General features: G+C 37.6%; 3 protein-coding genes across 4 annotated transcripts; 1 reads left to right on the top strand and 2 right to left on the bottom strand.

Moving 5' to 3' along the window:
* Positions 1-3,111: 3,111 nt before the first annotated feature.
* Positions 3,112-21,321, bottom strand: LOC134792162 (bifunctional purine biosynthesis protein ATIC). Of its 2 annotated transcripts, none has more exons than XM_063763395.1 (11): positions 21,201-21,321; positions 17,747-17,850; positions 16,950-17,166; positions 16,189-16,458; positions 15,341-15,453; positions 14,619-14,842; positions 14,280-14,528; positions 13,729-13,950; positions 9,132-9,309; positions 5,522-5,685; positions 3,112-4,769 (listed from the first exon to the last, which is right to left on the bottom strand). In XM_063763395.1, exons 2-11 carry the CDS (start codon positions 17,766-17,768, stop codon positions 4,650-4,652), a joined length of 1,779 nt encoding a protein of 592 aa, XP_063619465.1. In that variant the 5' UTR covers positions 17,769-17,850; positions 21,201-21,321; the 3' UTR covers positions 3,112-4,649. The 2 variants fall into 2 exon arrangements, with proteins under 2 accessions (XP_063619465.1, XP_063619464.1); XM_063763394.1 differs by lacking the exon at positions 21,201-21,321 and adding an exon at positions 19,761-19,881.
* A 1,979-nt stretch (positions 21,322-23,300) lies between these two features.
* Positions 23,301-25,343, top strand: LOC134792146 (putative methyltransferase C9orf114). The gene is made up of 3 exons (XM_063763364.1): positions 23,301-23,899; positions 24,030-24,296; positions 24,878-25,343. Exons 1-3 carry the CDS (start codon positions 23,346-23,348, stop codon positions 25,266-25,268), a joined length of 1,212 nt encoding a protein of 403 aa, XP_063619434.1. The 5' UTR covers positions 23,301-23,345; the 3' UTR covers positions 25,269-25,343.
* LOC134792147 (ribulose-phosphate 3-epimerase) lies at positions 25,282-27,414 on the bottom strand. Its single transcript, XM_063763365.1, has 4 exons — positions 27,040-27,414; positions 26,517-26,624; positions 25,744-25,965; positions 25,282-25,480 (listed from the first exon to the last, which is right to left on the bottom strand). The coding sequence occupies exons 1-4, from the start codon at positions 27,277-27,279 to the stop codon at positions 25,367-25,369; spliced, it is 684 nt and encodes a 227-aa protein (XP_063619435.1). The 5' UTR covers positions 27,280-27,414; the 3' UTR covers positions 25,282-25,366.
* Positions 27,415-27,951: the final 537 nt, after the last annotated feature.

Below are 27,951 nucleotides of genomic sequence, written 5' to 3'. Positions count from 1 at the left end.
TCAAATAATCTAGGTTAAAGTCGGGTCGTTTAGTGACTGATCCAGGCGGTTTTGTAATTGGTACCTAGGTTAACCACCAAATGTAATAACTAGGTACTTACCCGAAAATTTATAATTGTTTGTTTACTTTTATTTAAATACCTAAAGATATATATTGGGTCAAGCAGATCTTGTCAGTAGAAAAAGGCAGCAAATTTGAAAAATGTAGGCGCAAAAGGATATCATCCCATAGAACATTTTGGTGAGGGGGCGCTGCGTGAGCGACCGGAGCGAGAGAAACAATTGCATGGAATGGAATACACATACACACATTGCTTCTATTCTCTTGCTCTAATATTCATATTAAATCTCTTTTTTTTTCAAATATTGCAAACAAAAGTAACGCAGCCATACTTGTCCAAATATATAAGTACTTACTTACAATTTACAATAGCGAAGTGTTTGGTGCCGGTGTGATTGATTATTTAATATGAGTATGTACTTATAAATCTTATAATCCATAATACCTCCATACCTGATCGATCTTGCAAAGATTTTTTGTTTATTTTCATTGCTCCCTGAAGTACGGATTCTCTGTCTTCAGCAGTAGCAGTAGATTAACTCACTTTCAACATAACAGTAAGTATTTTTTACATACGTCACAACAATTATTCAGTAAAATTCCCAATCAAAATAATAACCTAAAATGTACACTCAATGCAACCATACCATAAAAAACTAAAACCATTAAATGTATTACTTTCAAAGGTTGGATAAGCGCAGTGTTGTCTTTAAAAAGGTATTTTTTTTTTCTCAATCTAGGTCTACCTAGTTTAACTATAATATTAAGGAGTAACATTTTATTTCTGAACGTATAATACCACAAACGCATCGTGAATTAATACTTTCTAATATATAATTCTTACGTTTGGCACATAACATTATTCATATTATACTTGAACTAGAACTTGTATTCTTTGCATTATTCAAAATACGAAAAAAAAAGAAGATGTTAAGATAACTTGTGATCTGGCAACACCTGTACTGCCGAACGTTTCGCATATTGATGACGTAACACAGCCGGGGAAGAACCAGCCGGATGACTCACGAAAACCCCCGAGCCCGCGCCGCGTTCGGCGCATGATGAACTCTGTGAGAACTCTGTTGACCGACGATGTTATGTATTAGAAAAGATGATTTAATGAATCATATCATATGGATGATTACATTGATTGTTGTCGAAAATAAAGATCATATTGTTATTATCAATTTCATTGTAGGTAATCGTGAAATAGCTAGGAATTATACTTACGGTTACGGCGCTTTCACACCGCAACCACAGAATAAATAATAGTACTAGGTACAGAAGACTCACTCTCTAACAAGACGCGTCTGTTACTAATCAGCACAGATATGGCCGCTAGGTGGCGACAGCGCCACGCGCGGCTTATGGCACAGAATAATTAATAGTACTACCGTACAGAAAGGAAACTTCCTACTAAAACGAAGTTTGACAGCGGTTCAGGGTCGAATCTTGCTGTCCCTTTCTAATATATGGCACTATCCCTTTCGGCTATTTAGGGTTGTCATAAATCAAGTGATTATCTTATCTGTGGTCGTGCACGCAAAAGGAAGTCAAGTGGTGCCAACCCTAATAATTGCTCGGAGCAATGCTGAGTCGAGCGGAGCCGAGTTTGACCGAAGTCAGGAGTTTCGCACCCCTGCTTATGGCAAACCCCAAAATTGGGGCCGAACGGATGTACTTTTAGCTACCTGTAGCAAAGCGACGAAATCGCGGAGTGAGCCACGCCTGCCGCAACATAATTATGTAGGTACCTACTTACTTAACAATAATAACATTATTGTGACATTATGTAACTTTAGGATCTTATAGAAAAATATTATGATTACCTATACCTAAACGGAAACCTGTCCAAATAATTTGCTATCTTAATAAAACATTAGTACAAAAACTGGATATTGATGGGTGGTCAATTAATTAAACGAATTGTCCTTATAGTATCTGAGATATAGGTATTAGGTACTTGCCTACAAAACATAATTTTAGGTGGTTATCTCACTGCAAAACGGATGCGGGCCAATGCGATAAGTACTTAGGTACTTCATTTCTCTTGTACAATTATGATTTGAGTTAATTCAGTTATTTGCCAAAACCACTACCTACCTAGTACCCAAGTAGTAGGTACAACCATGCTTTAAGTAGGTATCTATAACAGCATTTATACTGTACAGCTAGCAATTAGAAGAAATATCATAGCCTGTATTTACAAAAACAAAATTACTTATACTAGGAAGTGTCTGGCTTCCTTTTTTATCTCGCTCGTTGAATCATGCCATTGGAAATAAATTATATTAGAGATCTGTTAAAACAGGCATACTAAAGTTCTATCTGACATTGATAACACAAAGAAAACGTAGGTACAGTCGCCATCAGATATATCGGAGCGGCCAAGGTGTTCACAATATCTGAACACGCGCTCTAACGCCCTGACAATAGAGGCGTGTTCCGATATTTGTGAGCACCTTGGCCGCTCCGATATATCTGATGGCGACTGTACGTATGTAAAGGAAAATGATCGCACACAATAATTAACTATATGTACTGTAGTCTATAACAGGCTGGTTACTTCCTTGCCCAGCGGATTGGCATTGCCATTCAGCGCGGCAATGCCACCAGCCTTCTGGGCACCCTACCATCCGGCACCGAGCTAGCTCCCATTTTTTACATGTAAATATGTGTATTAAGGACATTCAAGTGACCTTTATAGTCAAATGTCATTTCAACATGCGGGGTCTAATACAAGTTCGATATACTTGGGTTCTATTATCTCTGTCCCTCTAGGTATGTTCTTACTGCTTAGGGTGAAAAATTTTGTGTACTACACGAGATCAAAGTTATTTACATCTCGTGCGCTTATGAATCCCTTACTACGCTCAAGATTCTAATTTAGATTCACTCGCTACGCTCGTGAATCTATTATAGAATCTTTCGCTTGCACGGGACTCAAAATAAGCACTCGAAGAAATATCAAACTTTGATCTCTTGTTGTACAAATAACTATACATCGGTCGATAAACGTTAGTTTTTTAGTAATAAAACAAAACAAAAAATAAAAGTCATACGTTTAATAAATCCTTAAACTCTAACAAGGCACAATGTATACTTTTAACAAATATAAAAGAGATTCACTCTAAATACATTCTCTTAAAAACGCTAACAATCACTAATATAACAAAATTGTAACAATAAAAATATGGAATGATTATTCTATTGTCAATTTAATTGATTGCTTTGCAGTTTTATTGACTCTCCTTGCATGATCACAATAATGGAACCCGAAGATTGCACCAAACCGTCTGTATTCTTAACAAATTTTTCTCAAAAATGGAAGGCAAAGTCGACTTTGCCGTTTAAAAAATAGGTCGCGAAGCGCGTAGTTTATGGTCAGTCAAAAATTAAAAAGTTAAAAACATTGCAGTCTCGATTATGGGACTGCAATGTTGCATACAAATTCCATTATTTGTCGAGTTCCAAACTTTTTAAAAGTTGAAATGGCCATATCAAATGAAGGCACAGGCCCATTAAACAGCCAAACAGGTGATTAGTACCGCGACTATTTAGCTGTCTCAAATAGGTTGGCGTATTTTCGGCAGAAAAATACACTTCTATTTTTTTATTAAAAAAATAAAAAGGCGGCAAAGCTAATTTTTTCAATTGTTTCTACTTTTTTCTGTGAAAATATATACGTAAGAACGTTGCTTTTGTAAAATATTTCTATGATATTTATATTTCTTGCACCATTTTTGAGAAAAGCACTATATATGACTCGGCTGGAAGGCTACTTGCTGGCTTCGGATTCAATTAAACGGACTCCCAAGGTCGTCCGTTTAAAACGAATCCTCAGCCTGCAAGTAGCTACTTCCGAGCCTCGACAATAATGTACTATTATTATACCTATGGAAATGTTCATAGTTCTCTTCTGAATTGTGTTAATCAGTATGATATGGTTGGTGCAACCACTTAGCTTTTTTATATGCCAGATACATGAGATATTGCCTCAATTATTCCAACCTATCCGTTATTTTAGTACAAAATCGGTACAAAAGCGGAGTAGGGATTTGGCAAATCGAACTGTCATTTATATTTAGGACAAAGAGACCTTCACAGATTGGGTCCCAGGGTTTCAAATTTGCCCGTCAAAAGTTTTGACATTTTAAAGTTCGATTCGAATTTTGAATCTCTGCCGATTCGAAATCGCGTCCGTGGGACTCAATTCCTTAAGAGCGGTTACGCACTACGTCCGATCCGAATCCGATCCGAACTCGTGTAAATATGGTCCGTAGTAGCCGTAGAACTAATGGTAAGTTACGCACCGCACAGGTTGAATGACGGAAAGAAATCGGATGACGGAGATCGGATCTAGTGCGTAACTTACCACAGAAATAGTTCTACGGCTACTACGGACCATATTTTCACGGGTTCGGATCGGATTCGGGTCGGACGTAGTGCGAAACCGCTCTAAGCCTTCGAATCCGGCGAATGAAATATCTCGTTTGAAATGACAATCAAAATTCAACACTAAATTTAAAAACTCAAAGTCGTTTTTGGGCTGGCAAAAGATACTCCAAAGAAGGGTAGAATGGTAGGCTTAATGGTGGAACAGTCTGAGGTTGGTGTGTGCGAGCGTAATCTTGTGCTCGTTGCAGGCCGTGATGACCTCAGCATCGTTGTTGGAGCCGGCCGGGCTGCCGATGTACTCTACGCCGCACTGTTGAGCAAAAAATACTTTAGGGTGGTATTCCACATTCCACCTATCCAATATCATTGCGTCTCACTCTCTCATTAAGCAAAATGTGAGACGCAATACACATTGGACAAAGATATTGGACAGATGGATTACCACACTTAGTCACAAGTCACTGATGGCATTTTAACCGGGCTTGAAAAAAAGGAGATTTTCAATTTGTTGGAATTTTTTCATGAGAACTTTGCAATTTATGAATTTCACAAGCCGCAAAAAGAAGAGGTGATAAGAACTTTACAGCGCCAGACATTAAAGAGATAACTCACAAGCTATGTGATAACGTAATCAAGTCGACCGAAAGAAAGGATGAGTAACTTTTTTATCAACAGTTTCTTGTGTGTGTTTTTATACATAGGCAATGTGGTCCGTAAATACTAAATTTCTACCTAGGGCTGTACTATTGTGCGTACGAAATTAGGCAGAAGTATTTATTTCACTTTTTTTTCTCAAAAGTGTAATGAGAAACATTGCGTGCCACGGGCGGTACAGGAATAACGAACTCGTGTTAATTAAGGCCTCGCCTTCCGCTTCTGGCTTCAATTCACACTCGTCCGTGACTTCTTGTTTATGACCCATAATACACAATGTATTCATTTACACGAGTCCTGTTGGCACAACTGAAATAGCGGTCGCGCTCCCATACTAAATTTGACCTCGGTTGTCTTATGTTCTCCGTCTATTATAGTAGTCGTGGTGTTCTGTGGTGTATAACTGACCTGTACAGCTCGGTCGATGTTGTCTCGGAAGGGGAAGAAGGCGTCAGAGGCGAGCGCCACCTTGTCGAGGTGCGTGAGCCACTCGCTCCGCTCCTGCTCCGTGAGGAGCGCAGGCGCCGGTCCGTCGAACAGGGACTCCCATTGCGACAGCGGCATATCCGTACCTGGGGAATTAAGAATATACTTAAATATTGTCTTCGATTACTCATGAACTAAATCTATCAATAGATCTCGACAACTCGCGTTGTTGTGCTTTTTCCATCAAAGAGGCCTTTGCCCAGCAGTGGGACACTATAACGGGCTAAAAGAAACCGGACCATGAGTATAATGAATAAAAAAAAAACAACGGGTTGCACTCCGGGAGTGCCGGCAGAAGTGAAAACTCAACGATACAATGTCAACTCAAAATATTAATAACAGCGCCACCTAGTGCAAAATGTCTGCAGCACTATGTATAATTGAGGTTAACGCCATCTAGCGTTATTTCGTCGCATTATTTGAAACGGTTGTCTATTGTTTGTCCGAAAATTATATAAAATAATACTCATATACGCGAATTTTATTTGCCCGAATTTCATTTGCCCGAATTGTTTGTTTACCATAAAAATGATGTGACCACGGACCTAGAGAGTAAACCGGATAGTGTACATTAGCCAAAAAGTGTGTCCACATGAGAAGTCAAGGTGGGCCGTTGCATCTCTTTCTAATTAGGGTGACCATAAGTCATATGTATGTGGGATATTAGGATAACATTGAATATATAGTTTGGCCAGGATCTTTTCTTATTCGTGCATAGTTATAAAAAATCATACTGTCTTTTCGCTGTACTAGTATTATGGCCTAAAAAGGGATGGATACAGTTTTTTTTACTCTTCTGTACAACGCTTCACACAACCTTAGGTACTTAATATAGTTGTTCTAAAAACTGTTATTAATAGGCGTAGATGCTAGACCACGAACATGGTCGATCCTCAGGAAGGTGGTCCGCCGTAACGTCTGTCAAGAATACAGGTATGAGTGAGAGAGATAGAGAGACAGATATGCTGACAGAACCAGAGGGTCTACCGCGAACCGCGTTCGACGTGTCGCCCCTCTGTCACACTTACGTACGAAAGCGCTACAAAGAGGCAACACGTCGAAAGCGGCTCGGGGTAGGCTCTCAGGACACCCCCACTGTCCTGAGAGCTTTTTACAGTCTTTGCCGCGTTAGGTCCCAGGCCCTTCATAGCAAGCACTAGCCGCCCCTTTCTCAGCACCCATCATATAGACTGCCGCTTAAAATATCTGGCCACCCTAGGCCCAGGCCTACTCGGCCTTAGGGCAAATCCGCCACTGCCACAGGGTCACGTGGGACCGCTACGCCCGTTTGCTATAGTTTTTAACTAGGACGACGCTTGTCACTGGAGCATAGACACCGAAGTTTGCATCGTTTGACGAGCATCTTTCTCTGTCTCTGTAATTACTCCTTTATAGGAGTAAAAGAGAAAGATGCCCGCAATTTGCGAACCTCGGTGTTCACGGTGGTAGGCCATCTGTGCGAAAAGAGAAGAGTCGTGAAATGTAAATAAACTAGTGATGTGCCGTTCCCAGTAAATTTTCCAAAAGGGTAAATTCCCAGTAACGTTTCTGGTATCGTCCCAAAAGTCAGTAAATTACCATAAAGTTCTATTTTTCTTTTATTATCAATGTGTTTTTTATTATTATAACAATGTATAAATGTGTCTGTAATGTTTAAGGACTTTGGATTTCAATTTTGGCAATTACGTATCCTGTATTAGCTCTCATTTCACCAATTTAAACATGCCGAAATAAATACATACCTATTCACATAAACTTACTTTTAAGTACGTAATAAGAATTGTGTAACACTGATTCTCATCGTGCCGACATCATGGTCACCCTAATGAGTTTGACAATGTTGACTTGTATTTTTATCGCAAAATGTAATCATTGTGGCTTCCTTGTGAAACACTATTCCACAATTAGAAATTCTTTCACTCCTACAACCTTTAACGCAACATTTATTCACCATTTTTAAGAAATTTTTCATTCACGTGTTTTGATAACATCACATGTTGTCATCACACGTTAGGGATACCAATTAATATTCAAAGTTACTACAATGTCTACCATATCAAAATTAATGTTTTTGTTTTGTTGTGCACATGCTTGGTTAAATCAGTTAATAATATTGACATCATAATTATTTACAAATTTCTTAAAAGATATCAGAACCTTACTCTAAATATAGCACTTAAATAATATAAGAAGGTATTTCATTTCAGTAGTATATTGATATAAATACTACCACAATGGTATATTTTTAACATTGGCAACATGTGCGAGTGAGACACCACGACCCACCTTTGCTATCTCAAGTGGACCGTTTTCTCTAGTCTGGTAAGAACGTCTTTCTGACTCGGTGATAAGGTTAAACTTAGTATGGCAAAAAAAGTGACAGTTCACTCCATCTTATAACTTCATGGATGTGACATACTCTTTGTTTACCCGATTATTAGATTCCAGAACGTACGAGTGCCATACGTGTTGTTGTCCATATTATTAATTGTAATAATATTATTTAATAGAATATTTAACCTCACTTAACCCACTTTTCCAGTAGTATTTCTTTTCTGTAAGGGTCGCAGTTCAAACCTAACCTAACCTAATACTTTTCTAGTAGCATTTATTTTCTGTATGGGTCGCAGTTCAAACCTAACCTAACCCACTTTTCCAGTAGTATTTCTTTTCTGTAAGGGTCGCAGTTCAAACCGAACTTAACTTAATACTTTTCTAGTAGCATTTATTTTCTGTATGGGTCGCAGTTCAAACCTAACCTAACCCACTTTTCCAGTAGCATTTCTTTTCTGTAAGGGTCGCAGTTCAAACCTAACCTAACCCACTTTTCCAGTAGCATTACTTTTCTGTAAGGGTCGCAGTTCAAACCTAACCTAACCCATTTTTGTAGTAGCATTTGGTTTCTGTAAAAAAAATATATTATGGCTAGTGATAATTTTAGCTTACAATGATGATGACAAATGATATTATTGAAATTGATTTTATGGGAAACAAAGTTTCTGGCACGTGACTAATATAGTAAACAATAAGTATTGCATATGTAATTATGGGAAACAATATGGCTGTTGACTATTATGGCAAATGAAATTCTGGCAAGTGGGTGTATACCATTTGAAACCCCTAAGCACATCACTGTGAGTACTACAGTTATATTAATACCAGTTTGAGGGAAACTCACTAGATGGCATTTAAATCAAAAAAGTAAAACACAATGACATTGTCCGTCACACATGACGTCACGCAAGCACCCTGCGCTGCCTAAACGAAACAGCAGGCTCAGGCATACATTTTCGCCGCGCGGTAGAAAGTGAGGGTTACGCCTTACGCTGTCTCGAGTTTAACATTTTTCCCCCCCTCAAAAACTACACAGCGCCGCTAAAGAAGTTTGACTTCAAAAATACATTAGCCACCGTTTGTCGCGTTCATGTTGAATGACCAAGTGGGAATTCGCATTATAGAGCAGCCTTGCCTATCAGATGCACCCTTGCTCTCACTGGCATCTCTACCGAATACATGAGACAACCATACTAACCAATGGTCCCGTTGACGAAGTTGTCGATGGCGTTGGACTGCACGGCGCGCGTGACGCCCCGCTTGAACTTGAGTCCGCGCACGCGAGGGTGCGCGCGCGACCACCACAGCGCCGCCTTGCCGCCCGCCAGCCGGGTGCAGTGGATGCGGGACTGCTGGCCTGCTCCGATACCGATAACCTGAGAAAATAGGCCGTAATGAATGAATGAATTCATCTGTCATTCTAGCAAAAGACATTTTCATATCTCATGTCTGAAAGTGGGTCGTTGTTGTTCTAAAAGGTGCGTAGAAAGTGATACGTTTATGCTCTAGCGCAGAAAAGTGGTGTACTCCTCTGCGTCCCCGTCCCACGAACAACTGGGTGGAAACAAAATGGAAAAATAGTGTCTTTATTTTCTCGCCTGGAACAATTGGTAATTGTTTAATTTTACCAAAAAGAATAGATAGTATAGAGGGGTCCTGTCATTGTAAATTTTGTAGTCACTGTAAATTTACTGCCATCTATCGACACACGACTAAAACTCAAAATGAAAACGTATAAAGTTATCAAAAAATGTATATATATGGATAAATGATTTTATTATTTTTATATCATTTTGATCCATGTTCATTCACTAATATCTATGTGTTAAAATTGTTAAATATGAAACGGTGTCGTCACGCCATCTAGCCGAGGATAGGCTAAAGGTGTGTGCGCCATCTATTCGAGAATGACTTTTGCTTCAATTCCGAGGCACGTTTTTTCCTTAGACTTTATTCGTCTTATACGAAGTTAGATATGTCTTTGATTTTACTAATCCCACGTTGATCCTTTTTTTATAAAAAATTATGTAAGTAAATTGTTAAAAACAAATTATTCTTGATTTCTTTCGTTGAATTCTATTTATTCGATTTCATAAGGCGGGAACCAAAAGGAATACACCAAAAATATTTTTTTAAACCTTACACTTGCGTAAATGAGCAAAGGCAGAATCTTATACAGCCACAGTTAAACGTTTGTACGATATTAAATTGGTTTTTAAAGTTATTTAGCACTATATTCATGAAATAAAATAAAATACAAGATAAAAATTTCTTATATTATTAATTAAATTGTTATTTAATATTTAAAATACTTTTATTATGTTATTACGTGGTGCGGCGCACCAAGGTCGCGGTGCGGTCCGGTAGTCTGTTGCGGCTTTTAGAACGAAAAAGTATAAAATTAAAAAGTATATAAGAGGCAATCCCGCTGATTTTCATACTATTATCAAAGACATATGTAACTTCGTATAAGACGAATAAAGTCTAAAGAAAAAACGTGCCTCAGATTTCAAGTAAAAGTCATTCTGGAATAGATGGCGCACACACCTTTAGCCTATCCTCGGCTAGATGGCGTGACGACACCGTTTCATATTTAACAATTTTAACACATAGATATAAGTGAATGAACATGGATCAAAATGATATAAAAATAACAAAATCATTTTATCCATATACAGGGTGGAAAGGCACGACGATCCTTTCCGGAAATGGGAGATAGTTTAGCCTAAGCTCTATATTTTCTCCATAGAAACTATGTTAATATGGGCAACCGTTTCTAAATTATGGCCTTTTAAACATCCATGCAAAAAACTACTTTGTTCTAACCCTAACAGGTGACAGGGTCAATGAGCTTACTTGTAAACAATCAGTATACGACAGGAAATTATGCTAATTTGTTGCCATCTAACCATTTATAGGTCTGCTTACAACACGGTAAGAATCGTTGCAGGATTTTCGCTTTCTTAGTGGTTCCACTTGTTCAATACTTGAATGAAGTATTATGTTATTCCTTAATATTAATAATACTATCCACAACATTGTTTACAACGACAGTTCAAATGGTGACATTGACAACCACTCAAAAGTACGCAATCGTCTTATAAATATCTCTGGTTTCCTTGACTGATAAAAAGGTTTTAGTTTCTTAACACGTTTCACAAAATTATTTTCGAATAATTGGAAACTATCTAAAATAATAAAAAAATACAAGTAGGTTGTGTTAGAGGCACCAAATGTACATGCAAAACAGAACATTAGAATAAATCAAGAATAAATACTTTTTCAATACCAAACTAACAAACCTTCTTGCGTGGTAGGAAATAGACAAAACGTCTGATGTTTGGAATTAATTTTCATTGAACTTTACTTATTTAATGTCATATTCGTCAAATAAAAATGCCGTTGTTAGATGCTCGTGGCTATTTAAATTTGTGGTGCTGTGTAAAAGATATGGTGTACCAAACGGAATGTGAAACTGCGGACGAAATGAGACGAAGGCTAATTGGTGCTTTCTGCGGAGGACAATCTGCGGAGGAAAAATGACGAAGAGCATACACTATCGCATGTGCATCGACATACTCGGGCACGGGCTGCGGCGGCGTTGTAAGACACGGAGGTACATTTGAACACCGTATGTGAAGAGAAGATAGTGTTAAATATTGGCAAAAAGTAATTATCTAAGAAAGTAATAAAATTGTTTGTAATATTTTTGCATTCATTTGATTTATCTGACATTTATGCGTCATTCATACATCATTGCGATTCTGTCAACGATCGGAAAAAAGTGTAAAGTCCCGAGCTTTCCCGACGGAGATCCTTAATCTATAGCCGTGATGTGCACATGCTATAGGGTTGTCACCAAAGTTAAAAAGTAGTAAATTTGCAATTTTTTTTTTACTCAACTAACGATTCTTACCATTACCAATCGTCTCTGTATCACTTAAACGACCTAATACTTCCGGGAAGGATCGTCGTGCCTTTCCACCCTGTATATATACATTTTTTGATAACTTTATACGTTTTCATTTTGAGTTTTAGTCGTGTGTCGATAGATGGCAGTAAATTTACAGTGACTACAAAATTTACAATGACAGGACCCCTCTATACTATCTATTCTTTTTGCTATTATATAATGAACAAATCATTTTAAAATTACTGCAGTTTGTTAAAAAATGTGTGTTTTGGTAAATATTGCAATCTAAATGATTTTGCCACGTGTAAAGTCTCCGATTGCAAGTAAATCCTAAAGAAAAAAATCATGGCCGTAGGTCTATTGGGTAAGTACTTCAATTACTGATTTTGCGAAATTGCCTTGTCTTGTTTGGTTTCCTCGCATTCGATATGAAAAGTAGAGTGTTTAACTCGGGTGAAAGGCACCATTTCCGTCTCGGTCTATTGGCGCTCTCACTGCGTTCGAGCGCCAAACTACCTCGACAGTTATGGGTGCCTTTCAACCCTTGGTTAACAATCTACTATTTATGTCTTTTTGCAATTATTGGGCGCCGTTATTGACTAAGTTAATATTGATACCTACTCAAAATAATTGCTGTCAATGCTTAACAATAAGGCATAAGGGTGTATATGCAAAATTGAACCTTATCACTTTAAAATAAAGTTCAAAATCAGGTGGGAAATATATTCCATCTGCCTTATAAAGGCTTAAAGCATTTTTGTGAGTTCTAGCAGCCTTATCGTTGCCCTTTTTCTTAGAGCTACAGGTTACAATAGCACCATATAAATCTTTCACTGTTTAACAAGAACAACATTACAATAACGTTGCCGCACGTGAATTGTTTCATGTACTTATTTTATAAGTACTTACAAACTGAATAAACCAAGTTCTTAGACTTAATATGACCTTCTTTAAGGTAGGCAAAATTTTTCAGTAGAACGCCCAAAAATATACTTGAGACGACGGCTCGCTATACCTTACTACTTCTTCCATAAAAGTTTTAGTTAAAACTTTTAGTTGTACTAACCTGTCCATCCCTAGCGAAGCACACATAATTGCTCTGCGTATATTTGAGCGCGATCGTAGCCACGATGAGGTCTCTAACAGCGTTCTCAGGCAGCGCCTTCTTGTCGGTCACGACGTTCTTGAACAAGTCCGGGGTGATTACAGCGTCGTTTCTCTTCTGTTCTAGGGTTAGACCGAAGATGGTCTTGTGTGCTATTACTAACCTGTCCGTCCCTAGCGAAGCACACAGAATTGCTCGCGTATATTTGAGCAGGATCGTAGCCACGATGAGGTATCTAACAGCGTTCTCAGGCAGCGCTTTCTTGTCAGTCACGTCACGACGTTCTTGAACAAGTCCGGGGTGATTACAGCGTCGTTCCTCTTCTGTTCTAGGGTTAGACCGAAGATGGTCTTCTGTGCTATTACTAACCTGTCCATCTCTTGCGAAGCACACAGAATTGCTCTGCGTATATTTGAGCGCGATCGTAGCCACGATGAGGTCTCTAACAGCGCTCTCAGGCAGCACCTTCTTGTCGGTCACGACGTTCTTGAACAAGTCCGGGGTGATTACAGCGTCGTTTCTCTTCTGTTCTAGGGTTAGACCGAAGATGGTCTTGTGTGCTATTACTAACCTGTCCGTCCCTAGCGAAGCACACAGAATTGCTCGCGTATATTTGAGCACGATCGTAGCCACGATGAGGTATCTAACAGCGTTCTCAGGCAGCGCTTTCTTGTCAGTCACGTCACGACGTTCTTGAACAAGTCCGGGGTGATTACAGCGTCGTTCCTCTTCTGTTCTAGGGTTAGACCGAAGATGGTATTCTGTGCTATTACTAACCTGTCCGTCCCTAGCGAAGCACACAGAATTGCTCTGCGTATATTTGAGCGCAATCGTAGCCACGATGAGGTCTCTAACAGCGTTCTCAGGCAGCGCCTTCTTGTCGGTCACGACGTTCTTGAACAAGTCCGGGGTGATTACAGCGTCATTCCTCTTCTGTTCTAGGGTTAGACCGAAGATGGTCTTTTGTTCTAGGAGGGCTGGGTCGTAGGTGGGGTCCATCTAGAAAGTTAAATGTAGAATGTGGTTTTAAGTGAAATACGAAAAATAGATTATAATGTGGATGTATAAAGGGTGGATTTTTTAAATAAGGCTTGATACCGTGTTGCTACTCGAAAATAGTTTTAGGAGACCTTCCCTAACTTAGTAATTTACTATGTTGGGAATTAACAGATTTTGGGAGAGTCAGCGAACAAAAACGTACCTAATTATTTTTGATGCTGATTGATTCAATTTTTGTGTACGCTCAAAAATTTCTTAGAGACCAACATGTTAGACCCCTTGAAAAGTCACAAATGCGGTCCACCCTAGTTTTAAGTTTTTAAGCTCACCTGCAGAACGCAATAGCTTCCACCCTTCTTCTTTTTCAATAGTTCCAACGCTCCCTTGCTATATCCAGGCGCGATGACACCATCGGACACCTCTCTCGAGATGATCCTAGCAGTAACCTCGTCACACTCATCAGACAAGGCCACGAAGTCTCCGAACGAGCTCATGCGGTCGGCGCCGCGCGCGCGAGCGTAGGCGCAGGCGAGGGGGGTGAGAGAGGGGAGTAGGTCTGCTACCATACATACTGCGGCCTGGAACAATTTCATTAAATTATTCACTATTGAATTCTATGGTATATACTAAAAGGATGTCTTATTTCCTAACAAAATATCTAGTCTAACCTCCTGCTCCGTAAGAGGTAATCCAATAGCGGCGCCAGCGGGCGACACATGCTTGAAGCTAGTGGCGGCCGGCACCCCAAGGGCCTGCTTCAGTTCCCGGACTAGTTGCCACGCGTTGAGCGCGTCACACAGGTTGATGAAACCGGGGGAACCGTTGATGGTTGACAGCGGCAGGTGGTCGCGGGTTGTGAACACTTGGGCTGGCTTCTGGTGGGGGTTCATGCCTGTAATTGCATTTTAATTTTTAGTAAGTCTCGGGTTCGAATCCCGGTAAGGGCAGAACATCAAGAACTTCAGGAGTTATGGATGTGGTCAAATTCATTCAATTTTTTACCGTATTCTCACGCAGTAAATTCTAAATTCAAATGACTGTTACTTGAGGTGTGGTAAAGACGTTAGACTTAGTAGGAGCTATGTTAAAAACTGTTGCTAAAGATAAGAAAGCGTGGCGCGAGCTTACGAGTATGTGCATAATACTTATGGTCAAGGAGGGAACAGTGACTCGGTAGAAAAAGGCCGGGTACAGTGGCTCACTCAACCTAACTTCAACACGAGGGAGGCAATATTTGGGCGACTGAGCCACTGTTCGGGCTGAGGTTTCTGCCTTGACCTTAAGAGGCAAACCATTACAACTTTGGAATATATCTTGAAGTTTTCTTAATTCTCCAAATATTACATTAAGTAATTAGCTAGTCGGCCAAACATTGGGGTTTAACACTTACCATAACGTAAGGTCATCTGCGCTTTCCCTGCCGAGTATTGCTTGCGGAAGTAGTCAGAAATCGCCGTGTCGTATTCCGCGGTGTGGGTGAAAGCCTTCAGGGCCAACTTTTGCCTGGACACAGGGCCTATCTTTAGAATATGTCTTAGAATTTAGCTTTAATAATAATGAAATTGATATGAAGTGAAAGTGTGGAACAGTTTACCAGGGTCAGTGATCAGTGCACCTTCGATAAACTCTTAAAAACAAACTTGATGAACACTTTCGTAGACTATAAAACACAAGTGGACATTGATGTGCACGTATCAGCTTTAAGCTGTCTGTGCATGCATTCACATATAATAATAATAAAGTAGCAGATGGTTAAAATACATTCGATTTTTTTGCCTTAACGGGGAGTGAATAAAGTCGATGTTTAAATCATGCCGCTTGTAATATATCTAGAATATAAACTTTATGATGATTATGATAAGGTATAAAATCAATCACCAAAGTATATCCTGAATATAACTTTTTATTGTTATATTACTAGAAGGTGGTCGATATTAAATTAAATTAAGCTCCTTGAGCCAGATTTACATAAGGCTAAATTATAATTGAAGAGCAGCCGAAAGGTTATCACAATACAAGATATTGATTGACACATAGTAACTTTGCTATTTATGTTTCATGATAACGCTACTACGAGTATATAGGATAGACGGATGATAACGCTACGTCAAAAAAGTTTGACACAACCATGATTTTTCGAAACTCCTCTTAAATATAGCACCCCACACCCCGAACGATTGCCCTGTCTAGACAGCTTCGTCCATGACTGTATTGTTTTATAGCTTTTACTATACTAACCTAGTTTCCAAAGAAGTCTGTTTCTTCTGCTTCAACTCCTCAATAACACTGACGTAATCACTAGGATCACATAAGATCGTGACACGGTCGTGATTCTTCGCCGCGGCGCGGAGGAGGGTCACTCCACCGATATCGATGTTTTCCACAGCGTCTGCGATGGTCACGTCGGGCTTGGCAACGGTGTCGACGAAGGGGTAGAGGTTGCACACCACTACGCTGATCATGTCGAACTTCTGGCGTTTCATGTCGGCCTGGTCGGAGTCAGTTAGCCTGGGAAATAAATGAAAAAATATGAAATATGAAAATTAAAAATTAAGAACACTAATTTGAAATGACCGATTTATATTTATCTGCTGATCAATGTGTGTGTGTCTCTTATTTTATGATCGTAAGGATGAATCCCACAAAAACAATTCTGGTTCAATATTAATGCATTTCTTGATGATAACCCAAACACAGACTTCCAGAAATCTTTTTTTTAATATTTGTATTAAATGTCAAATTCCACAAAGAAATGGCAATAGGTTCTCAGAAGATTTAAAAAAACATTCATTGCTGTTTTATATCAAAACTATAATGGGTAGACTTACTGAACGCAGTTGTATCCGACTCATTTTTAGAAGCAATTAACATAGCATCAATAACATTGTTAATGTTATCACACTTGCTAATCAGCGCATGACAAGTCACAATACCTCTCCCGCACCCATACCTTCTCAGTGAACCACTAATTTAAGTTATAAATATGTAGAAATATTCACCTCGCCAGAATGCCGCCGTGTACTGCAGGATGCAGGGACTTGACTCGTCCACCAAGCATCTCCGGGGCTCCAGTGATGTCGGCCACGTCGCGCACTTGCAGCCCGGCGGCGCGAAGCGCGGACGCCGTGCCCCCAGTACTGACGAGACCAAGTCCGATCTCTGACAGGCATTTGGCTAGCGGCACTAGGCCGGTTTTGTCGGAGACGCTAAGAAGCGCTGGAAAGTATAATTTTGAGAATTTTATGACTTGAAATTTAACTTGAAGCACAAAATATAGATGTTCATTAATTTAAATCAACAACGTGTGACCCTACATACCTATTGCCTACAAGCTATTTGTAGGTAGGAAAGTTTTTGATTTTATTTTAAATTCTCTTATCTAAATTTTTTTAGACAGTTGTATCCTCGCCTTCATAGCATAGGGTTAGGTATACATATTTAAAAATAAAATGTATTATATTTTTTATTTATCTCATATTATGAAGTTTGAAAATTGGGTTAGGTTATGAAGTTAATTGCCGGAGTCTATTATGGTGACTGCTTACCATCAGGCGGGCTTTATGCTTGTTTGCCAGCAACATGGTATAAAAATAACGGTATGAGATTAAGCCTATGGAATTAGGTTTTTATGGTCCTTAAATCAGTAAAATCGACACTAAATAAATAGGCCATCAGGTTATGTTTTGTACTTACTGACTTCTATTCGAATGTAAGTCTGACTTTTCAAAAGGTTATGGGCCCAGACCAGTTATAACCACATGGTGTGCTATGCTAGTAAAAAAAAAAAATAACTTACCTAACTTTCCATTGGCTGCCATGTCTGTATGTTAGAAGAAGTAGAAATCAACTGAGAGTCAGCAATCGCCTGTGTTAATATGGGATGACCTTTCGCAGGGGTTCCTGATAACAACAGCTTGTTTATTACATATATTCATAGGGTTGAACAAAATCTGTTATTTTAAATAAATTCTTGGCTTCACCTAAATCAAAATGTTTAGGTTTTTATTAACTTGCTTTACTTATATATTTTTGAATAATATTAAAGTATAATATAGAAAACACTACCACACCTGAAAATTCTGAAGTTAACCTAATTGCCAATTGGATGGTGTTTAGCAAAAATATGTCCCCCACAAAACCACATTCATTTTGCAATAAGATGTCAACTCAAAAAAGTGATGCTTAAAATGTTGAAGTTTGCAACAACAAAAACATAGGCACGAGCCAAGAAATAATGTTTTCTTTAGATATTTCAAATTATATTTTTGAATCATTACAACTTTTTTATTGAAAATTAAGACTAGATGCGCCTTTATTGTGCAATTTTATGGTTCATATATTTAAGTACAATACAACTTAGGTTTACACAAGTGGAGTTTTCTATAATAAGCTGGGTGCAATTAGCTTAAGATACCAATCTAATGTACCATACCTACCTAACAATGTATCATTGTAACCGCTGTTGGCAGACCTTTTAAATAAAATAAAATACTTATTATCATACCTCGGTCACAAAATAAATAATAGTACCTACCTACCTCGGTCTGACGAGAACAATTTGGTTTTGACATTATAATTCCTGCCTATCCTGTGCCATACTTTTGTGTTTTGTACAATAAAGAGTTTTTACATAGATACATAATGAATCATTATGTATCTATGTAATGATAGTATGAGCGCAAATGAAGGTTGATTTGTTATTTATTATGATGTAGAAATTGCTATACCTATAAATATTGACTACACTCAAGTATATTATATTTTATTTCCACAAATAGTAATCACATATACATACATATTAAAAGTATTACGTCAAAAAAAAAATCACACTTAAAACTAATTACTGCTACTTAACCTTAACCTAATCAAGCTATAACTAGATAAAACTAAAACATAACTAAATATAAAAAATCTCCCTCAACTAACCCGCTTCCGGGAAACTCCCCAAAATGCTGGCGACCACACTTGAGATGATATTAAATTATTCCGTAGCACTTTATTATGAAATCATAGATGGATTTAATATTGTTTGCATGTGACAGCCCTGACTGCCTTACGTCAGTCAACATTGTGATGAAAATATTATTGTTGTTGTCTTATGTATGTGATGATATAATTGACAAATATTTCACTTTCAGTCAGTTGATAAGTTAGACTAGTTAGAGCAAACAACTTTAATTGCTGATTATAGTGATTATCAATATAAGTTGTAAAGTTGATTTAGTTAATAATTGGAATTTATGGAAGATTACCAAGGAAAGAAAGATTTGATTAATGAATTTCATGATAACCATTCCAATTAGGGTCTTAATTTACTATTACAATATAATCAAATGAGCGAGAAAAAATAGATTGGCAGATTTTTTTAAAATGTCAATATGTTATGCTCTTAAGTCTTAAGTAACATTTGGACACCTTATAAATTCAAAAATCTATGTAATTATTAACTCTAAAGCTACATTTCAAAATGCAGTTAAATCATGTTAGGTACCTATGCACCAAATTATAAAAATAATTTTGATAATACATTTTATCTACTTCTGTACGCGATTATTTAGACAATGAGTTTAAGACCTTCTAAAAATGTATAAATTCCAACTTCCTTCCCTTAAAATAGGTATACAAAGTTATACATGTACATACAACCTATGATTTAATATTTTAAACACTGCTGAGATACTGTTGATGATAACTTGATACGAGTCATACGAGCAATCACTATAATGTTTTAGGATTAGAACTGAACAAGAAATATACAGTATATTTAAAACTTTGTTAAGTTTCAACACTAGTTAACCACAACATTTTACCACGAGGAAATTGATAACCCTTTTGTGGTTTAATAGCTGTCGAAATCGAGCTGCAATAACTTCAGTAACGTTGTACATCGATAAACTACTGGATTTATAAACGTGTTATAAGTAATTAGAGATTAATTAATAAACTTACCTAAACTAACTTTGCGATAGCTTGAGCCGGTTTCGGTACAGCGAAGCTGTGCAATCATTGATATAGAATAAGAACTGGATACCCAATCAGCCGCAAAAAATGGCCCCGCAAAAGTAACGTTAAAACAGATCACGCGTTACTTTTTCGTTTAGTCTTGTATGGACCGCTCAAATGTGAAGTTGTCAACAATGTCGTAAAAATATGCAAAAATAACAATGATAAAACAAGGAAAAAGCATGGAATGTATTTCTTTCGGTTAGTGCTTTGGATAGCATTACATAATTTATGTAATCTGGTGGTAATTTCATGGTTTTGAATAAATTATTTTGTTAGTACCAAAGAAGGGATGTGTAGGAACAAAAATCTAATGAGTCGATGTGAGGTTAATACTTTTTTATTTTTATATGGAATTCGTAACATATAATATTATGTTTAAATTCAAGATTTCCAAGAAAACCTATGCGACGTGCAGAGTGGACTGCTATTATAGCAAGAGATAGGGGTGACGCAGTTTTAAACAAAGGCAAAACGGCACTTGTGTGTTCAGCCCATTTCCTTGTTTCCGACATATACACGACCAATAAGGTCATCGACTAACTGTAAATGCTAAACCTGTCTGAACACAGTGACAACCACAGGATTTTTTGATAAAGACCATAACCAATCAGTACCAGTAGCGACCTAAATGTCCCCGTGCACTATATTGCAAAGAACTAAAGCGCGAAGATTATTATGTAGATCTAAAATACACAGTTATTTAATAAGTTGAATTTATTTCAAGGAAAATAGTATTTAAAGACGAATGCTTACTTATTAAAAATAAATTTGTTTTATGATAACTTACAAGGGTTGTTACCATGAATTAATTTTATTTGAACTCCCGATCAAATTAAATTTGTTTCATTTATTACTTTGATTTTTCTGTACAGTAATACCTATTAAAATGTACCAAAGGGACTCTATTCGTTCATTATTCTCGTTTGACGTTGTTTGACGTAAATACAATGGTGACGTTACGTTTAGTGCCATCGGACTTAAAAGTTTTAACAGTGTTGGTACTAATGTTTACAAATTTGACACTTAATGCTTACGACAGTAAGTTCTTTTCCGTACAAAATATTTATCTTGACTCAAAATTTACGTAAGCGTTTTTATCATCAATGCAAATTTTCCGCTAATGTCATTCTGACCCACATTTTGTTGACGTTTTTGTTCCGCTCTGTGTGTCTATTTCTAATATTAAGTCAGTGTGTGCAATGCAAATGGATTCTGATAATAACATGCGTTTAAAGGATACTAACCTTCTCAACTACAAAATAAGGACGAATATTGTTTGGTAACAACTTTGTTATTGACATTAATCGGGTGTTATTTTCCACTTAAAATTTTATTAAAGAGGCATCCAAACTTCAAACACGGATACATTGATATAGAATAAGAACTGGATACCCAATCAGCCGCAAAAAATGGCCCCGCAAAAGTAACGTTAAAACAGATCACGCGTTACTTTTTCGTTTAGTCTTGTATGGACCGCTCAAATGTGAAGTTGTCAACAATGTCGTAAAAATATGCAAAAATAACAATGATAAAACAAGGAAAAAGCATGGAATGTATTTCTTTCGGTTAGTGCTTTGGATAGCATTACATAATTTATGTAATCTGGTGGTAATTTCATGGTTTTGAATAAATTATTTTGTTAGTACCAAAGAAGGGATGTGTAGGAACAAAAATCTAATGAGTCGATGTGAGGTTAATACTTTTTTATTTTTATATGGAATTCGTAACATATAATATTATGTTTAAATTCAAGATTTCCAAGAAAACCTATGCGACGTGCAGAGTGGACTGCTATTATAGCAAGAGATAGGGGTGACGCAGTTTTAAACAAAGGCAAAACGGCACTTGTGTGTTCAGCCCATTTCCTTGTTTCCGACATATACACGACCAATAAGGTCATCGACTAACTGTAAATGCTAAACCTGTCTGAACACAGTGACAACCACAGGATTTTTTGATAAAGACCATAACCAATCAGTACCAGTAGCGACCTAAATGTCCCCGTGCACTATATTGCAAAGAACTAAAGCGCGAAGATTATTATGTAGATCTAAAATACACAGTTATTTAATAAGTTGAATTTATTTCAAGGAAAATAGTATTTAAAGACGAATGCTTACTTATTAAAAATAAATTTGTTTTATGATAACTTACAAGGGTTGTTACCATGAATTAATTTTATTTGAACTCCCGATCAAATTAAATTTGTTTCATTTATTACTTTGATTTTTCTGTACAGTAATACCTATTAAAATGTACCAAAGGGACTCTATTCGTTCATTATTCTCGTTTGACGTTGTTTGACGTAAATACAATGGTGACGTTACGTTTAGTGCCATCGGACTTAAAAGTTTTAACAGTGTTGGTACTAATGTTTACAAATTTGACACTTAATGCTTACGACAGTAAGTTCTTTTCCGTACAAAATATTTATCTTGACTCAAAATTTACGTAAGCGTTTTTATCATCAATGCAAATTTTCCGCTAATGTCATTCTGACCCACATTTTGTTGACGTTTTTGTTCCGCTCTGTGTGTCTATTTCTAATATTAAGTCAGTGCACGGATATGACGGATGGAGAGTTAAGTGCCTCCCCCCCTACCCGCCCTGCAATCAAATTGTCACTAACTCTGCAGCAACTGAGGGTCTACCGCGAACCACGTTCGAATGGTTGCCTCCCTGTCACACTTACGTACGAATTTACAAGTGCGACAGGGAGGCAACCCTTCTGTACATCAAACCTTGATTGGTGGGCAACAATTAATCCGATTTACGTAGGTTGTTTATGGTATATTGTCAGTAATGTTAAAACGTGTTTTTAATTTAGTCGCTTTGCATATGTTCTGTCCCTCACGGGTGCTTGCGTATAGCTCATCTATTCTAAATAATACTAGGTCTATGCTTTAAAATTATTTTACAAAATTAAAAAAAACTTGGTGATACCCGACCAAAATGCCCATTTTCCATAATTCCATACATGTTCAAATGATGTTCAATTATTAAATTATGATTAAAAAGCTGTAATTCATAAAGCATGACTAATTTTAAGAAGAAATTAAATGGTACAGTTTTACAGTAGAGTTATTGCCATGAAACCTAGTAAATTTTGTTTTGTTTGAATTTTTTGCTTGTGATAGCTCCCCATAAATAGGGAGTTTGTGCAAACTTGGCCACCCACTACTGTTTGAGCTGTTTTATAAAACGCCAAATATCTGTTGTTTTAGATGGGCAAGGACGATAGTACGAAAATACGGCTGCTGAATGTCTATTGGTAATGTCAATGTCAGTGAAACGTCAAAAACAAACGTCATGATCGCGTGAATGCATCGTGAATGAAATTGTTATGGTAACTAAGAGTTCACGTGTCTTTTTGATTATTAATAAAGGAAATGTCGCAACCAACCGTTCCCATAAAGCCCCCTGGGAAAACATGGCGAGAAATAAACCAGGAAAGGAAAGCTTCAAAGCGCCAGCGCAACGAGGAAAAGATAGTGAAGCGAGAAAAGCGTCAGGCATTGGAGAAGGAGGCCGAAGAAAAAGTGAGAGTAGAGCAGGAAAAAAAGAAGAAATACGCTGAAATATCGACAATTAGCATAGCGGTGCCAGGTTCTATTATGGAAAATGCTCAGTCGGCCGAATTGCGAACTTACCTGGCTGGACAGATCGCAAGAGCGGCATGCGTGTTCTGCGTTGACGAAGTTATAGTATACGACGACATTGGGGACAAGATTGACACAAAGAAGTCTAAAGTTGAAGATTTGGATGGTGTCAAAGTGGCTCGCAGGAGTTGTGTACAACTAGCACGGATTTTGCAGTACTTGGAGTGTCCTCAATATTTGCGGAAACATTTCTTTCCACTCCATAAAGATTTGGAATTTGCTGGGTTGCTCAATCCTTTGGATGCACCACATCATTTACGGTCATCAAATGACTTTACATTCAGGTAAAGATTATCTCATATAACAAAAGAAATGCAGACAGTTACATTAAATAAAGCAACAAATAGATCACCTTAACTCCTTCCAATTTTCCAAGTGTGCAATACAATAATAATTTATGATTTTGGTTTTCAGGGAAGGTATAACTATGAACAAACCAGTAAAACCAGGGAAAGGTTCTCAAGTCAATGTTGGATTGCTTAAAGATATCTCCGTTGACGAGTTGTTGAATCCAGGTATCCGAGTGACTGTGCGGATGCTGCCGGACGGAGGCAAGAAGCTGAAGGGGAAAATTGTGAGTCTTTCCACTCCGAGGGCTGAGACTGGAGTGTATTGGGGCTACACTGTACGGATTGCACAGAATCTGAGTCAAGTGTTCTCACAAAGCCCTTACAAAGATGGGTTAGTATTATCAACCTAGTTGGCTGTGAGTTTGCCTGTGAAAACCTACATAATATACCCTAGTCTGCACTTGTATTCATTATGGGGAAAGTTTTATTGTAATTAATTACCTAGTACCATAGTGCACTATTAAAAGGCTTAATTACAACAAAATGAGTATGAAATAGGGTATCTATATTAACTTAGTATTGCATGATTACACTTTTTTTCTTGAGCTTGTATAAGTATTTTATCCTTTTGGATGCCAATGACCGATATATCCGCACCGTAGGCTCAACGCCAAAGACCGATTAATCGGTCACAGACCACAGAGCAACATAGACTACGTGAATATGCATAAAGTTCTATTTCAGTTTTGACACTTCGGTGATGTGGTGTCCGAGTGACAGCTTTTGTATTTGACACGGCGTCGAAAAGGTTAATAGTGTATTTTTATGTGTGTTGTCATTTAGTACTTTAACAAAAACCTTGTTGGACTTACCACCACAGAACCAACTTGACTTTGACATGGTGCTACATTGTCTTTAATTTATACTCCTATTCTTTATGATGTAAAATTGATGTATCAATTATGTTTCCAGATATGACCTGACAATAGGAACATCAGACAGAGGAGAATCAATTGATAACATTCCCAACAAGGAGCTAAAATACAACCATGCACTTGTAGTATTCGGAGGACTGCATGGTATTGAGGCAGCGTTAGAAAGTGATGAACAGATGCAAGTAGATGATGCCAGTTTACTATTTGACCGTTACCTCAATGTCCTACCCAACCAGGGCTCCAGAACCATCAGAACGGAAGAAGCTATTTTAGTCACACTTTCAGGATTACGGAGCAAGTTACAAGCTATGAATGAACCCATGGTGTTTAAAGGGGAAGGTATTGCTACCAGTTCTATATTTCCAGCTCCAAAGGTAGAAACTACACGAAAAGCTACACAAAATGATGAGTTAAGCAGATTTGATTAAAAACATATGTAAAAAATATTGTTTTATTGTATAACCCTTATAAAAATATCCATTTGGAAGACTTAATGTACTTTTAGTAGGAATGCATAAAAATCTGTCTAATGCTTCTTTGAAATAGCCTCTTGCACGGTGTTTCGTAAGAGTTTGATTGTGGCAGCCTGGTCCGGAGCACCTATCACAGCAGTACCAGACACTATCATGTTAGCTCCTGCCTGAAAAAAAAACTACTAGATAAGATATAGCCTTAAAAATGAATAGGTATTTTAGAAATCACAAGTATGAAGCTAACATATGATTAGTATCAAGTATCTATAAGTGTAGCTTAGTACAAGCTTAGTTTAGTTTCATGATAATGATCTCCTTGCTTATACTAGTTGTGTAAAATAGTCTACTAACTACTTCATTGTGTAAAATAGTCTTAGAATATTTAATTACTGGCATAGTAACCCTAACCAGTCATAAAATTGTTTCTAACCTTAGCACAGCAGTCAATGGTAGAAGGTCCCACACCCCCATCCACCTCAATGTCTAACAGTGGATAGTGCTCCCGCAGATACTGCACTTTAGCCATCTGGTCCTGCATGAACTTCTGGCCCCCAAACCCTGGCTCCACCGTCATTATGAGCACCATATCGGATATGTTTATGTATTTTTCCACTTCTGCTACTGGTGTACCTGGTTTGATGGCTACACCAACCTGGAAAGTGATTAATTTAGGTTACCTTTTTAGATGAGAAAGACTATTTATCTAAAAGGTGTAAACATAAGCTTGACATAACCCTTTTTCAAAAAGAGGGGTCTTGTATGTTTGATGCAATATCTGTTGGTCTGTCTGTGTTATTGTAGCTCTTCAATGGATGAACCGGTGGTTCTCAGCTATGTTTGTTATAGAAATCAGTTGATGACAAAGTTGAATATAGTTGTGTTGGACTAGTATATAATAACAGGAATATATAATATTAATTTGAACTAATTATCACCAGCAGCATGTGGGTATAAAGACATTAAACAATGTTGCTCTATGCCAGCGGTCGGCAACCTTTTAGCAGCCAAGGGACAAATAGTAGTTACCGAAGTTGACACGGGCCACACTTTGTTAATATTTATGAGACATTGTCATTTGACTCGTTTGTTAATATTACATACAAAATAGCCAGGGCGGCTCGCGGGCTGCAACTGAGAGGCCGCTGGTTGCCGACCGCTGCTCTATGCCATTGCTGATATATTCAAAATTATAGATTTGCTTACCTTCATACCACTTTCTTTGATCTTTCTACAGACATCTTCTACATTTGTGACTGGCTCAATATGGAATGTGTACTGGTTGACACCTGCATCCGCCATAGGAGCAATCCACTGAAATTTAACAATAAAATGTGATTTTAGTGTTGATTGTAAATTATGATATATGCTCTATTTTTAAAAACTGAAATGAAAACCTGAAAATTATACAATAGGTTTACTTTTCTTTAAAATGGACAGTACACATATTGGAATTTACAAGCGCAACAATGATGTATTCCAATAAGATTCTAAATGTAATGTAGGGTAGTTTAGGCTATAAGAAGCAATGAGTTCTCTAAAAAGATTACTTCGTTTCTTTCATTTCTGGGCAATGTAAGTGGAGACTTACCCAAAAGTAAAAGTGGACCCATAAGTTTGCCCGTAGTCTATGGACAGTTAGAATTCGCCATGGCTGTATGGGACACTTACTGAAGTAGTTTCAATAATGATATAAGAGTAAAGACAAGCACATTGTAGAGATACTTACTTGTTCAGGATTGGACACCATCATATGTGTCTCGAAGAACGCGTTTTTTATCTTAGAACGAAGGCACTTAACTATAGGATGGCCAAATGTCAAATTTGGAACGAAATGCCCATCCATTACGTCCAAATGCAAATAATCTGCACCATTATCGAGAAGTTTTTGCGATTCTTCGTATAATTTTGATAAATCGGCGTTTAATATTGAAGGTCCAATTAAAGCTCTCAAATTACGGGAAGTCATGGTTTAAATATATGTGTAAACTTATAATATAGTTATAACTTATTTACGATGATAACAGGCACCCCTAAATAAGAAAAACAATTGGGAATGCTAAAAAGAAATAGGTTATTTGCATTTGTCCTTTTGGCTGGTATGACATTGACTTGACACTGACAGGTCATTGTTGCGTTCCGTTTCGTTCAAAAATTGTGTCTTAAATTGCGTTTCCGTTAGTAGAAACGAGCGGCAAATTTAAAAAAATGTAGTTTATCGTCCGAGAGAAAATTTGAATTTTGCGCCTTTTTCTACTGACAAATTTGTTTGACGACTCAATTTTGTCCCGAGTTGCTTCAAAAAAATGGGAATACACCGTTTAGTGAGCCTATAGGTCATACTGAACAGGGTCGGAGTTAGTGGAAGAAAAAGATACGAGCCCTACACCCCAGCAGGGGGTAACAGGATGGAAAGAAGAAGAAGATAAGGTTTCACTACATAGAGAAACATGGCTTAAGAGCCATCCATTCCATGTTTCTCTCCCTCTCTTATCGTCTCAAATGGCACATCGGATGGCGTTCCTAATATCTAAAATGCTGATTCGCGCTTTTAAGATTTACAGTTTTCGGGTAATTAAGTATATATAATAATTATGTAATTTAGGTCAATTGGCTTTATAATTTCACACGCCAAGTTTTA

Source organism: Cydia splendana, chromosome 7, assembly GCF_910591565.1.
Source record: "Cydia splendana chromosome 7, ilCydSple1.2, whole genome shotgun sequence".
NCBI lineage: Eukaryota > Metazoa > Arthropoda > Insecta > Lepidoptera > Tortricidae > Cydia > Cydia splendana.
This window is presented reverse-complemented; position numbering and strand designations above follow the sequence as displayed.

Excerpts from the sequence above, each read along its gene's own strand:
- LOC134792162 (XM_063763395.1), bottom strand. The coding sequence starts at position 17,768 with ATGGCAGCCAATGGAAAGTTAG. Across the intron at positions 17,167-17,746 it reads GGCAGCCAATGGAAAGTTAG|CGCTTCTTAGCGTCTCCGAC; the intron begins GTAAGTTATTTT and ends TATACTTTCCAG. Across the intron at positions 9,310-13,728 it reads GCTTCGCTAGGGACGGACAG|GTTATCGGTATCGGAGCAGG; the intron begins GTTAGTAATAGC and ends CTATTTTCTCAG.
- LOC134792147 (XM_063763365.1), bottom strand. The coding sequence starts at position 27,279 with ATGACTTCCCGTAATTTGAGAGCTTTAATTGGACCTTCAATATTAAAC. Across the intron at positions 26,625-27,039 it reads TGGTGTCCAATCCTGAACAA|TGGATTGCTCCTATGGCGGA; the intron begins GTAAGTATCTCT and ends GTTAAATTTCAG. Across the intron at positions 25,481-25,743 it reads CCATTGACTGCTGTGCTAAG|GCAGGAGCTAACATGATAGT; the intron begins GTTAGAAACAAT and ends TTTTTTTTTCAG.
- LOC134792146 (XM_063763364.1), top strand. The coding sequence starts at position 23,346 with ATGTCGCAACCAACCGTTCCCATAAAGCCCCCTGGGAAAACATGGCGA. Across the intron at positions 23,900-24,029 it reads TCAAATGACTTTACATTCAG|GGAAGGTATAACTATGAACA; the intron begins GTAAAGATTATC and ends TTTGGTTTTCAG. Across the intron at positions 24,297-24,877 it reads CAAAGCCCTTACAAAGATGG|ATATGACCTGACAATAGGAA; the intron begins GTTAGTATTATC and ends TTATGTTTCCAG.